Consider the following 14,098-nt stretch of genomic DNA (forward strand, 5'->3'; position numbering starts at 1 on the left):
TCGTGATGATAATGAAGATAGGAGTAGGTCTCTGGGGTGCCTGACTTGGCAGCTGAGATCCTGGGTACAGGATCAGAGGTAAATATGGATGGACATGGTGGCAGATGGAATGAGAGTAGATGGATAATTCTGAGCTCCACTATGCATCCTTTTCACAACCTGGGATTCCCTGTGACTGTGTTCACTGCCCCCTGAACACTGTTGGGCATAGAGAGCTCCCTACTCTGAGTGGTTGTCCTGGCCTCTGAAAGTCAGCTCAGATGGTCTGAAAAATTCTTTCTTGTCTTAAGACCAGATTTTTCTCTCCTGTCTCTTCTCTCATGTCTCATGTCTTTAACCATAAAACATCCCATAAAATATTGGAGGCAAGTAGAACCTACCTTCCCTAGTATTTTCTCTTCTAGGGTCTCATGTATGAAGCCCCTCATCGTCTTTGCAGAGATTGCTTCCCTGGAAGCCTCACATTGTCCTGGAAGCCTCCCAGGTGCCTGAGATATTGGAAGGTTGTGGTCACCATTTCCATTTTGCAGAGAAGGAAAATGGGTCTCAGAAAGTTGAAGTGATTGGTTAAGGTCACACCCCAAGTGTGGAAAGAGGTTTGGGAAAGGTGGTGTCTGATCATTCCTTTCATTTTCTGAATTCATGTTTCATCAAAAGGAATTTGACAATCTAAGTCCTTATTTACCACTATGCCAATCTTTTAGGTCTCTTTTAAAAGGAAAAGAAAAAAAAGAGAAAAAGTTCTGCTAGAATACGTTGACTGGTTATTACTGATAATCAGAAAGCCTTTTATACATAATACAACTACATAAAAGGGTTTTACACTGGGCAATTATAAGGTGAAGGATAAAAGATCTTTTTCAGGCATAAGAATATCACATGGGGGAAGGAGGAGAGCAGAGAATAAAAGCACTAGGTATTTCTCATGCAGAATGATGAGAATCACAGTAAGGTTCAGGTCTGTGCCATTGAAACAGTTGACTGTGAAGATTAAATCTCTACCAAGTTCAGTGTCACGGGGCGTAATAAAGCCTGAAACAGGGCCCTCCACAGCCTGTGACTGCATCTTCCCACTGCGGTCCCACTGTGGTCCCGCTGTGGTCTGGAATCATGTTCGAAGGCTAACAGATGCAAAAAGCACTGAATAATGGATGCAGCAATGTGAGGCTTAGCAGATGCCTTCCTCAGGACGTGCGTTTCTGACGGTCACAAAGAGGCCAGGACTTTTGCCTAGAGAACGTATCCAGCATCGTTGGGTGGCAGACACAAAGACAAGCCGTATTTTCCCCTCTTCTTGAGATGACAATTGATGATCATGTGTCCAGCTCCAAGTGCTGTGCTGCCAAGGCCGCAGGCTCCAGTCAGGAGGCCTCTGTGGTCAGCCAGGAGGCGCTTCCATTTCCCGTCTGCTTGTTCACATCCTGCTCACTCTGGGAGGGTTTGCCTACGTTATGTTTTCCTTCCTAAAACCTCCCTGTCTCTCTAGCCACTTCACATTTCCTATCACCATGCTTTTATGCCCTTGGCTTTCAGAGACCCTGACATAAAAAAATATACCCATGTATTTAAGATCAGAGGAGAGATTAGTCCCTGCGCAAAGCTGCCAGATGCCTTGACCAGGGAAAGAGATAAAATGTATATTTCTAGGAGTGAGTGGGATTAATCCTTATCTTGGCTCAGAGTTCCTAGGAAAGGGTGGAGGGGAGCATAGTACGACCCTAAGAGGAAATCTGCTAGAAGAAGGGGACACAGAGGTTCACATTACAATAAGCACACAATCGAACAGGAAAGGGCTGAGCATCCTAGCTGATGGGCCACAGAAGGTTAAAACTGGGGCAAGGAGAGCGGGCAGAACAGAGGGAAGCATGAAATCAGCTTTCCGTCTGTACCTGGGCCTTCATTAACTGAACCAAAGCTTTGCTCCCATAAGTTGACAGACTTAAGACACACAATAATTCTAACTTGTACTGCCCTAAGATTCTGCAGTCCCCTGATCCATCATGGCTCCATGTTACTGAGGGTGTCTTTAACAATAGAAGAGTGATGATGAGCTGCTGATTGAGATTCCAGGAAAGAGGTAGAAGATCCTGTGGCCTGCAAGGGCTACAGAAATTTAATTGTGCTCACATGCTTCCTTAGGGCAAAGAATTCACCAACCCAAATCTCAAGGAAAGCAGAAATCCCAAGAGCTGTTTCAGAGATCATCCTGATTCTAGGTGACTCATGTCCTCTAGGAGCTCACAGAAAAGCAGGGGAAAGAGATGGAATACTGGTCCCAGCTATTACAGTGAATTCTCACACTGATCCTGCCTGTGGCTCACTTGGTCCTTAGGCAAAAACTCTAAGGTAGGTGCTGGTGTTGGTTCCATTTTACAGATAAGAAAACTGAGACTAAGTGAAATTCCCAAAGTCATCAAGCTAGAAGATGGTGAAGCTAGGACACAAATCCAAGTTGTTCTTAGTCCCAAACCCACACTTTAAACCACCAGATACTGCTTCTTGAAAAGCACAGTGAAATGTGGTTAAAAGTTCAGAAAAGTATGTTCAAAAGAGACCTTTCTCTAGGGATTCAAGGGAAGCTAAAGGTAGAGAATAACACTTTAACCGGATTTTGAAGGTTAAACCAAGAAAAATTTCAAAAAGAGTATTGGAACCTGAGAGTGGATGGAGAGAGGTGTGTGGTGCCTGAAGGCCCAAGGTCACTGAGGCTGTGTCCAAGAGAAAAGATTCATGGGATGAAGGTCATGGAACAGGAGGCCAGGTTACTAAATGAGCTGTCCAGCCGAACAGTGAAATCTGCTCAGATAATGGTCCAAAGTAGGGAAGGCAGCAAAAAAAAAAAGAAATGGGGTCAAAGGAGAAAGTGTATATTTCAACGCTTGGCTATTATCACTTAGTGATTTTCCACACAGATTGCAGGAGGGTGAATTCATAATGGACCGCGCTCCCCACCTCTCCATATAGTTTTGTCCTTCTGCAATGAAAACTGGAAACAATTCTCACCAAGGAGCAGCAGTTCCTCCCCACCCCCTGATTCTGGGACTGATTAATGAATTACTGGCTAAAGATTGCCAGGCATGATGAACCCAAGCTTCCAGGGGCTTTGCAGCACCTGTTCTTGTTCAGGAAACCTTGCTACCACTCTGCGACCAAGATAGGGTCGATCCACTGGGGGAAGGAGGAGTGGCACCTGGAAGAGAATGCTGTTGATCCATCTGAAGCCAGCCTAGGCCACTCTACAGCCAACCCCCAAACACGCGAGCAAGCGCAGTAAAGACAGGCAGAGCTGCCAACCTGGCCCACAGCTGACCGCTGCAAGCAATAACGAATGCTGCCGTGTCAAGCCACGGAATTTTGGGGTAGCTTGTTTTCCATCAATAACACACATATGCACACCGACACACACATTTTTCAACAAGGTCCTAACAGAAGTCCCTAATGGATATGCATTTAATATTGTATGAAAAAAGAACTTTCAAGTCAAAGAAAATCAAGAAAAGTTCAATTTAAATTATAAATATTTACTCACAAAATATTTGTATCATACATTACCATACAAATATATATATTGCATTCTCAGTGTATGGTAATGTATGAAAACTCTAAAAATCTTCAAGAGTTAATGTTTGAATTTGTTGGGGAGCATTTGGCTGGCTGATGCTCCTGGAAACCTCAGTGGGCAGATTTTTCTTTATACTGCTCAGAACCCAGAGAAACTTCAAGAGCCACCATGAGTAAGTGTGAAGATGGTTTTATCACTTTCATATTTTATAGCTATATAAACTTTCAATTTTTAAAAAAGAAAGTCTGCAGCTAAATATAGTTTGAGAAGTGGACTATGCAATTGATGTGTCTAATTTTATAAGATCTTGAAACACTCTTAAAATCCAGGAATTATACTGGTTTTTAGTTGAGTATCTGGCAAAATCATTGTGCCCAAGTCCTTTCTCCAGTCTTCTTTGGAACATACAAGCAGTTCCAGGGGTTTCTGGGCTGGGAGACTATGCTGATACTTAATTCTGTTGGCTTGTGCCACTAATATTTTTATAATGTACAGTCTCCTCTTCAGGAAAATGAAAGAATGTTGATGGTTTGAACCTTTTTCCATAGGGCTTCAGCAGGGAAGTCCAACCCCAGGTAGTGTGGGGAAAAATAACACCCAAAATAGCTCTGCCAAGCAAGCAAAATGTTTTGGCTTATCTGATGCAGAAGAGTTCTTGATGTGGAAGAAGAGCGATTGCAGGTGTGTGTGTGTGTGCGTGTGCATTCGCATGTGTGTGTTTAGAAGGCCATCTTTCAGCTTGATGCTCCAGCTATGAACAAAAACAACACACATTTATGGCAGCTAAAGGCAGAACAGGGCAGAACTGTTGAACACACAGTGCAGGAGCGGGTGAGGCCAGGCAAGTGTTGGCTGTGAGCGCAAATACTGTCTTAGTTTGACATCGTGCCTTTGACCCCAGAATGAACAAAGACAGAATTGTCTGACCAGAGGTGAGCTTTGGGTCTAAAGGCACTCACTCATTCCTTCATTGCTCACAGTTGTTCATTCATTCACTCACTCATTTACTTCCTGAGTAGCTATTCTGTGACAATGCTCTCTGACAATAAGTCACAATGAATATGACAGTGTTATGACTTGAATGTGAGGTGTCCCCCAAAAGCTCATGCTGAGATAATGCAAGAAGGGTCAGAGGAGAAATGCTTGGGTTATGAGAGTCTTAGCCCAATCAGTGAATTAAACCCTGAAGGGATTCACTGAGTGGTAACTGAAGGCAGGTAGGGTGTGGCTAAAAAAGGTGGGCATTAGGGGTGGGTGCCTTTGGGGTATAGATTTTGTATCTGGCGTGTGAAGTTTCTCTCTCTGCTTCCTGATCATCATGTGAGCTGCTTCCCTCCACCACACTTTTCCACTATGATGTTTTGCCTCACCTTGAGCCCTGAGGAATGGAGTCAGCTGTCAATGGACTGAGACCTCTGAAACCATGAGCCCTCAAGTAAACTTTTCCTCCCATACAATTGTTTTAGTCAGGGCCTTTTAGTTGCAGTAGTGAAAAAGCGACTAGAACAGATGTGATTTCTGTCCTCAATGGACTCACGATGCAGGAGGCATGGAGTGAGGGTGACAAATTCCAGTAAGTAATTCAATGCAACATTTATTAATTGCTAATGCATATGAGTGATTACAGAACTCAACGAACTGGTTTTCCTCTCGCCATTATATAAGTGAGAAGACTGAAGCATAAGAGAGCAAAGGACTCACTGGAGGTGCCATAGCTGCCCAGAAGCCAGGATTTAACTCAGATCTGTCTCAAAGAGTGTGTTACAACTTCAGTCCTCAATGACTAATTCATAATGTTCAGGCCCCGTGCCAGTTGCTGAGATGACAGAACTGCAGGAGATGTGAATTTAGCCAAGCCTTTCGGGGAAGCAAAGTGCAGTGGTTTCCATGGATACATTAAGAGAAAATGATGGTCCATTGTGATTGTTGCAAAAAAGAAATATAGGGGTACCCCAGAAAGACTGATGACCTGTTGGGGGGAAGGGAGGCTTCCCAGCAGAGGTGTGTATTCACTTGGAGCAGCTGACAGGGCAGCTGCCTGAGAACTGTCTGCTGGAATAAGTAAAAATGTTCCCAATCGAGTTTACATCCAGTTCTAAGGGGTGTGCAAAAATGTTTCCTCTAATCTTCCAAAAAAAGCTAAAGAGTGAGTATTTCTTTTAACGTATGATGACACAGAGGATTAGCAATGCAGAAAACCACCCAGTAAGTGGTCCTGGAGACAGTTAGGCCCACATGTGGCTCTGAAGGGTAGGTGCTATCTTTTGGCACAGGCGGGTGATTTCCCCAGGGAGAACTGAAGGCTGAGCCAATTGTGAGCTCTGTGCAGACCTGGTCCCAGGGAAGGAGACACCAGGTGGAAGACAGAGTCACAGCCTACTGGGCAGTTTCCCTTCTTGTGGGTATCTTGCAGATAGATGGCCTCAGCTTTCTGGAAGCTGCTTAACATGCTAGTTGGGTCATCTCTGGATTAGTTGTCTTCCTGTCTAAGGGGCAGGTGACGAAGGGTAGACAGTGAGATCAGGGCAGGGGTTTTCAGAGCACAGAGGTGCCCAGGGCAATGTATGTTCATCAGAGATGCTGGGCTACAAGGAGAAGCCCAGAGGATGGCAAGGTCCCAATGGAAGGAGAGACCTGCTGGGGAGGGCTGCAGGGAAGTTGCTTGAGAGGGATCAACTTTCCAATGTACATACTATTTTCTTGTCAAAATAGGTCCAATTACCCCTTTTGATATGTGAAGACCCTAGGATGCAAGGACAAGAAAATATACCCAAATCCCACAGGTAGTAAGAGGGGAGCTCAGATTCATCAGGACCCACCTGTCTCTGTGCTGCAAACTGAGATTTTACTTCCTGCCTCCCTTAGGTTTTTAGGAATGAAGCCTATGGTAAACAGCTAGTGGAAAGTTGTCATCACATTGGAGGAGACCCAGATTCTGTGGGAAGAGTGAGGGCCACTGCAGGTCACTCAGGCAGTCCAGAAACAGCCCAAGCAAACTTCTAGTACCTTTAGTTAGGTGCATTTCTTTTTTTTTTTTTTTTTTTCTGAGTCAGAAATACAGGCGATTCCCTTGAAAAGACCAGAGATTTTCACATATACTTTTTATAGAATAAATCATCTGTTAATTAAATATTCCGCAGTTGCAGGGTACCTTGGCCTCCACCCACCAGGGCTTGCATCTGATGATAACAGGACCTCAGGAAGTTCATGTAGGTGACAGGGAAGAAGAGGAGCCACTGACAGAGGAAGGACGGGTCTGGGAGGCTCAAGGGAGGGGTCATCGGCTGATATTGCTCAGAGTCGAAGTGCAAAAAGCCCCTGGAGAACAGAGAGCTTGAAGCCCATGTCGGGTGAGGCCTGCAGCGTACAGATAAGGTGTGACTCCCCAGGAAATAAGGGCTCAGCAGGACTGGGGAACTTGGGACAGGCTGCATCTGTAAGGATATGGACTTGATTTTTTTTTTTTCCTGGAGCTATTAAGCACAAAGATGATTGGGTTGGAATGGTTAATAAATTTATGAAAACCAAGGCAGCAAAGGGAGCACGTTTCCTCATGCACACAAACCTGTCGGGGGCACAGCCTGATTGGAAGGGAGCCACCTAATGAGGGCTGGACTAAACAGAAACAGAGAGCAGGGGGTGCCTCAGGGACGGGGCCTGAGGTGACGGGAGGCTGTGAGCAACACCACACTGACCAGGGTCCCTCGAGACAGGTGGGTGCAATGGAAAAAGGGAGAAGGATGCCAGGTGGGTGAGAATGGACCAGAAAGACTCCTGGCTGACAGAGCAGAGCTGCAAGTGTGGAAGATGCCAAGGGAGCCTCCTGCCCTTCCATTCATTCAGTGTTGTAACTGCTGATCGTCCTTCCAAAACATGGTCTTCAGCTCTGCTTGCTTTGCTCCAGTGACGGGGAGCTCCCTCTCTCAGGCACCTGCAGTCCCCCCTGGAATAGCTCTGCCCATCAGGAAGGCCACCTGCTCTTTCAGCTGCAGTCAGCTTTCCTGTTAGGCTACCCAGGTGCTCTCAGTTCCATGATGTGGCCTCCACAGAGCAGTGTGACCCTCAGCCACACTGTGACCCCTTGGAGTCCCTTTTCCATGTCTATGGTTTCTTTCCTCCAGGCCGTGCTTTTGTGGTCTGTGGAGAACAGGCTGTGCCCTGCTTTGAAGTACAGAACAGCAGCATTCAGGCTGTAACTAACCCTGTGTTACTCTGTTTTATAAAGCAATGGTTTGCCATGAGCTACTCCATTTTTGGTTTAAGTGCTGAAGTAGAATGACTCTATACCTTATTTGTACAAGTGAAAAACCACCATCTACCTAGCACAACCATAAGGCACAAATTGAGAAATTAATTGTGCTAATAAAAATGACCACCTGTGAACTTACTGAATCAACCAGAAGCACATGAATGCACAGGCACATCAAACTCATGTCAGGAAAACCAGAACCATGAACATATCCAACACACCAGACCACCAAATGAAGCACACCCCTCACCTGAGGTCATGAAAGGGGGAGCCCCTGAGGCTGGGCACTGCAGCACCCTGACCCCATCACCTGGTCACTCATCACGAGTTTTGCTCAGAAAAATCATTAAAACGACGAACTTCCCCATCTCCATCCTCGGGCTTCAGCACAGTGCAGTTTCTCCTGCCTGTGACGATGAGAACGCATGGCCCACTCCAAGATGACACTCTCAGAGACTGCTGTCCATCTGGACCTTGGCCTAGAATAAGTTCCCATGCTTTGACAGCTCTGTGCCCTGAACAGATTCTTCCTCTTGGTTCATACTCTTATCTGACCCCCTACAGTGACTCTGCCTTCCTATCTGCTCCCTGCCAATGCTCTCAGGTCGACCTCCTGAATACCTGCTCCCTTCACCCTTTCTTAGCCTTTCTGTCACATATGTCATTGTGTGAAGGGTAATGTGTGTTGAGTGTCACAAACATTAGTAGTTAAGATTGGAATAAAAGAACTCGTGATTGCCTGGCTTGGAACTAGTAGGTGACCCATGAGTACTTGATGAACTGCTGCTGCTGAAAGTGGTGTAGCCTGTGGATTTATTGCTGTTCCATAAATTCTGACACTGTGGAAAGACACAAACGTGTTTGTCTATGTTAACGACATAGATTGCTCACGACAGGGTCCTTAGTGGCTCCTAATGAAATGGGGTTTCAGGTCCCCTAGTTAACCTTATCCTGAAACATATTTCAAGATATGCATTTATTTCTTTCATAGTATGAGATCCAGAACTCATAACAATGCTCTGGAGAGAAACATTTTAATTTTATACCATCTCTGTTAGGGTCAGAGCTGGGATTCTTGAGTACGTGTGAGATGAGGACGAGTGATAGTGATGAAATACCCCAGGTTTGTTTTTCTGTTTTTTTTTTTTTTTTTTTTTTTTTTTTTTTTAATATAGATTGTGGCAAAATCACAAGTATCCCAGCCCAAGAACCTTCACTGGCTCCCTAGTGCTGCCTAATCATGTATACAATTTGCCTTCTGAGTGCCAGTTTGAGGTTCTAAATATGAATTCTGGAAGCAGCAGTGACTTTAGATATTACAGATCTGGAGAGTTTCCTTCCTGGCTCAGATTCCCAGGAATCCCACTAGCAGACACTCTGACTCCCCGGAGTTCCATAGGGTCGAGGTACACAGGACATCAATGTCCTTAATGTGCTATGCCTCCTGGGTTCTCTGTAACTCTGCTATATATGGCCTTTTTCATAATGTCTTGCTCACCTGCTGGACCTTACATATCCCAAAGGTCTAGGCAGTCCTTCCCTATTGTCCCTCCAAAAGTCACCACTTTCAAATTGGGAGGGGCAGCTCTCTTCAATCAATCAATCAATGGCACTGTCCTCTCCTTTGACCAAGTATGGTAAAGCCTTGTTGTCTGGAGACTCTTGCCAAGGAGCAGCTGAAACCCTGAATTCCTTGGGCAGAGAGGCTTACATGATTTGACCCACTCCCATATATACATATATACCTACAGGACCAGGTCTTCATTCAGACTGACACCCCTCCCTCAGTCCTCCCATTCCTATCTTATGCCTCTCTCCCCAGGCCCCACTGAGGAGTCCCCAGAGAAGCCTCCTGGGCTGTGGTACTCATTACAGAAGAAGAGCGCCCTCCACAGGCCGCAGGCACAGTGTGGTTACCAATCCAGCAATAGAGGGAAGATGTACTTACACTTACAGGTTGACTTTTTGGCACATCATAAACACCTTCCTTCTTTTGGCTGGTGGGAACCTACGGAAGAATCAAATTCAACATAGTCAAGACACTCTGGTATTCCATTTTCACAGAACAAAGCAGCCAGACTTCAACTGCAAGCTGGCTAAGTGTGTGTGAGATGGTCCCAACCCCAAGGGACTAGCTGTGAAAGCATCAAGCTAGGCTCTTCCCCAGGGAAAACCAGCCGAAGGGGAGGGGATCAGGAGGGAGGCTTGGCAGGGCAGTCCAGCTCTGGGGGTTTCTCACAGAATCACAGAACTGGAAACTTCAGGACGTCAGGAAAAAATAATCCTCATTTTACTAAAGACAAAAACTAGGCTGAGGGGGTGAAATAATTTGCCTAAAGTGAGTAAAAACAGTTTGTAGCTGAGTTTACACTATTCAATGCTAAGACTAAGATCTAGGCTGTAAAAATACTGTCGATACCCGCTCTAGCATGCCTAGAGCTTCTGTGGGGATCGTGTACAAACCACCTGATAATTACTGAAGGCTTCACTCGGGGAAAGGCCAGACCTGACACAGAAAGCATGACTAGGATCCAGAAGATCCCGACGGCTTTTAACATCTGTCCGTACCTTCCTCCCTCCCTCCCTCCCTCCCCTGCTTACCCATCTGGTCTTCCTGGGTCACATGTATTAAGCATAATACCCTGAGCAGGTATTTAGCTCCTCTGAGTTCACTGTTATCAAATGGGACCTACCAGCTTTGTCTCTTGCTCAGGTTATTGTAAGGATCAAATGAGAAAATGGATCTTAGATAAACAAAAACTGTTAGGCACCATGACGCTGTACTGTTAGAGTGATTGTTTCTTCTGTCATTGAGACATCATATACACAGGAGCATATTTTATGATATTAACAATAATGTGTCCAATACTTTTGCAATGACTTAATCAAGGGCTTTGAACAGACACATTCCAGGTTGGAAGCACCCATTAGCTGTTTCTTCCCCAGCAACTACCACAGCTTAGCTCACACCTCCCCTTCAGGGACCAAGCAGCAGTGAATTTCTAATGGTCTGTGTGTCTTTCTTTACCAGACTGGGGAATTGTCAAGAGCAAGCATAGTCTCATACCCCGGGGGTACTCTGTAAGCACCAGCTGAGTGACTGTACCAGTGGACCGTGGGGGACAGTGAAGAAAGGAAAAGTATTTGCTAGGCACAGACCTGTTAACCATACTCTTGTAAGAGTAAGCTTTTCAGTTCCTGTCATTTTCATTTTCATTTAACTTAAAATTCTTATAATAACCCTAAGAAAATGGCGTTATCATCTCTCCTTAAAATTACAGAAAGTGAGGCTCAGAGATGTAAGGGACTTTGTCAAAGCTTCAAAGCCTGGTGGGGTTCAAACTCAAACTCAGCCCCTGCTGACTAAGACCTTTACTCTTTTTTTGAGTACCGGGGAATGAACCCAGGGGCACTTAACCACTGAACCCCCCCCCCCCCGCCCTTTTGAGACAGGGTCTTGCTAAGTTGCTGAGACTGGCTTTGAATTTGGGATTCTCCTGCTTCAGCCTCCCAAGCTGTTAGGATTAGAGGTGTGAGTCACCACATCTGGCAAGACCTTTACTCTTAATCGCATGCTATAACATTCTGGGCACTTTTTGCAAGCTGGGTACTATTCTAAGCATTTGTATTTTGCACACATTCTCAAGGAATGCTCAGGTCAAGTCTATCAGGACTCCAAATGTCCTCGTGATGCTGAGGAGGAAAATGAGGCGGAGAGAGGTCCAGTGGTCAGGGCCAGAAGAAGCCAGGAGCTGGATCCTGGGAAGTGCCTTTGCTTACTGCAGTACACAGAGGGCTGCTTCAGGCACATCTTTGACATCACATCCTACATTCCCTGGGGCTTATGCACGTTCTTGCAGAAAACAGAACTACGAATTAGTGCAGTTGGGTGGAAGATGCCCTTCCAGGGTCGCTTTTGCTAACCTCAGTTTGCAGGGAACCAACGAAGAAAGAGATTTTTTTGCTCTCAATAACTGGGATCCATTGAAAAGGAATTCTCTCAGAATGTCTATGTAGTCCTTGTTAACGAGGGCCAATAAATTACCAACCCTCACTTTTGTTTTTACTAGCTCACCCTTTACTGAGCAAAATGAACAGCGTTCTGTTCCCCGTAATTCACTGCTCACTACGGGCACTTAGCACAGTTGAACCGCGGCTGCCTCTCAATTATCCCCGCAAATGGAGAAGAAGCCATGCGATGGATAAACCCAAACTGTGCATAATTGAAAAAGCTTCCCTACTTGGCTCTCCCTTGGGTGAGATATCAATCTGCCTGTTTGTCCTTTAAGATTTATCTCAGCTGGGACATCTCAGCAGCCTTCCCTGCCTCCCTAGGCCTGGTTTGCAGTCTTGTTCTGTAAGGTCAGGTGCACCCTCTCATTTTAATACGAGTTACCAAGAATCTGTGTGTATCATGTACTGTGCCCTCCCCTGAATAAGGATAGTGAACAAGATGAATATGAGCCCTGATTTAGCAGAGGTCCTTGTCTTGTTTGGGGAGATGGAACAGTTTTCAGTTACTAATGTTCAGTAAGTGTAAAATGTGCTTGATCCGTTTTATGGAAGTTATATCACACTGCAACTGTGCCTGGTTCTGTGATCCCACAAATCTGTAAGCTGTTCAGGGCAGGGTGGGTACTTTGCTTTCCGTGTATTCCTATCTGCAAATATTGGTTAGACAAAGAAATGTCTAATCATGCAGCATTGATTGCAGGGGTGCCAAGGTCTGTGGTCGTGGCTCTCATCTCCACGTACATGATCCATTCCAGCTACACAGACCATTGTGGTACTAAATGTTGAAGAGCTATAAAACTTTGAGGTTGAAAGGAACAAAATGATCTGGTTCTAATCCTGTCTGTGCCACAGGCTATGTGATTCAGAGAGATCACTGCTTTCTCTCAATCTCTGTTTCCTTAGATGTCGTGAGCATCTAAGGGTTTATCTACAAACCCCTTTAGGTTAGACACCTGCCATGGTCACTATTACTTCCTCAGAGGCCTGACACATGCTAGGTGCCTTAAATACTATTTTGAATGAATGAGTTCATTGATGTTAAATTATTCTTAAGACTACATATTAAGTTTTATAACCAGAGGACGCTTTTGCTTCTGCTATGTGTTCATTATAAGCACGGAGAGGTAGTTTAAGATGTATTGGGTGACATAAGACCAGAGCCTAACCATTTAAAAATGATGATACTTAACATATGTGTGGTGATTATTGATGATTTCTGAATAAATAAACCTGAAAAATTCATTGATCTTGAATTATGTGGGAAGATCTTGCTTACACAGGAAGTTTGCTAAGGTACTCAACAACACAGACGTGGAATTGGAGGCCCTGAACTTGGTGGTTGAAAATGACAGTCATGGTAGCTGTTCTTTCTATGTCACTGAGTTATTGGAAGAGTCAAAATTAAGAGGTGTGAAGAATGCTTTGTACCATGAGGCTCTGGTTACTGCAAGGACAACTGGTTAATTTTTCTGAGGCATAAGAAGCAAAAGACAATTATAATTATTAATATGGTTGGGAAGATGAGACTCCTGATCTTTGGAAAGAGGTCACATTTACCCCTGAACCTCTTGGTATCTCCTATTGCATACAAATGGGCACGCCAAGAGAGGGGGCTGTGCTCTGCCTGGCTCTCTGACTAGAGGAGGTGAGCACATAGGTTCTACAGCACTTAGTGCATCATCATAAGACATCGCCAACCGGGTCTGGTACTGACAACCTGGGGAAATGAAGGAATGACACAGGGGCCACTATGGACCCAGTGCTCACCTCTTCCTTTACATCTGTGCATCACTTCCAGGAGCAGAGAATGCATTATCCCTATTTTATAGCCCAGGAAATTGAGACAAAAATTATGTACTTCACTCAAGATCACAAAACAGTTTAAGGGAATGAGGTCCTGTTTGCCTTATTCCAGAAAAGAAGGAGGGAAATAAAACCTAAGGATACTGCCAGCCATGCTTGAAGTAGAAGAAACTCTGCAAAGGACTCGGGAGGAAGAGCTGTGCAGCCCTTGCAAATGCTTAAAAAAAAAAAAAAAAAAAAAAAAAAATAGAATGAGGCTCCTAATAGCAGTGACTTAAGAGCCCAGCTTATCTCTTGTTAAGTGCATTGAGTTCAGGCAGACTGGCAGTGCAGGAGAGGAAAATGACCAGGGGCCTTTCCAATAGATGGGGATAAAATATTCATTCCCTTAAATGGTGCTTTTCTGTTAATGATGGACAGATGGGAAGATCAGAGGCCAGAGCTGCTAAGACAAGTGTGATTTTTAGATA

The 14,098-nt window shown here is 44.9% G+C and overlaps 1 protein-coding gene across 9 annotated transcripts in view; it reads right to left on the reverse strand.

The window, feature by feature from the left end:
• The window catches only part of DAB1 (DAB adaptor protein 1), a 400,428-nt gene that overhangs the window by 51,859 nt on the left and 334,471 nt on the right, over window positions 1-14,098 (reverse strand). For 6 of the 9 annotated variants that reach the window (XR_013757496.1, XM_079101840.1, XM_079101839.1 and 3 more), the window contains one exon: window positions 9,760-9,819. Coding sequence is in view for 8 of the 9 variants with exons in the window: in XM_079101840.1 (XP_078957966.1) it covers window positions 9,760-9,819 (60 nt within the window). In the remaining variant the exon portion in view is untranslated. The remainder of the gene's footprint in view (window positions 1-9,759; window positions 9,820-14,098) is intronic. The other 3 variants (XM_079101844.1, XM_079101843.1, XM_079101846.1) reach the window with 1 other exon arrangement.

This window comes from Sciurus vulgaris (genome assembly GCF_902686455.1).
Source record: "Sciurus vulgaris genome assembly, chromosome: 1".
In the NCBI taxonomy this organism is placed as follows: Eukaryota; Metazoa; Chordata; class Mammalia; order Rodentia; family Sciuridae; genus Sciurus; species Sciurus vulgaris.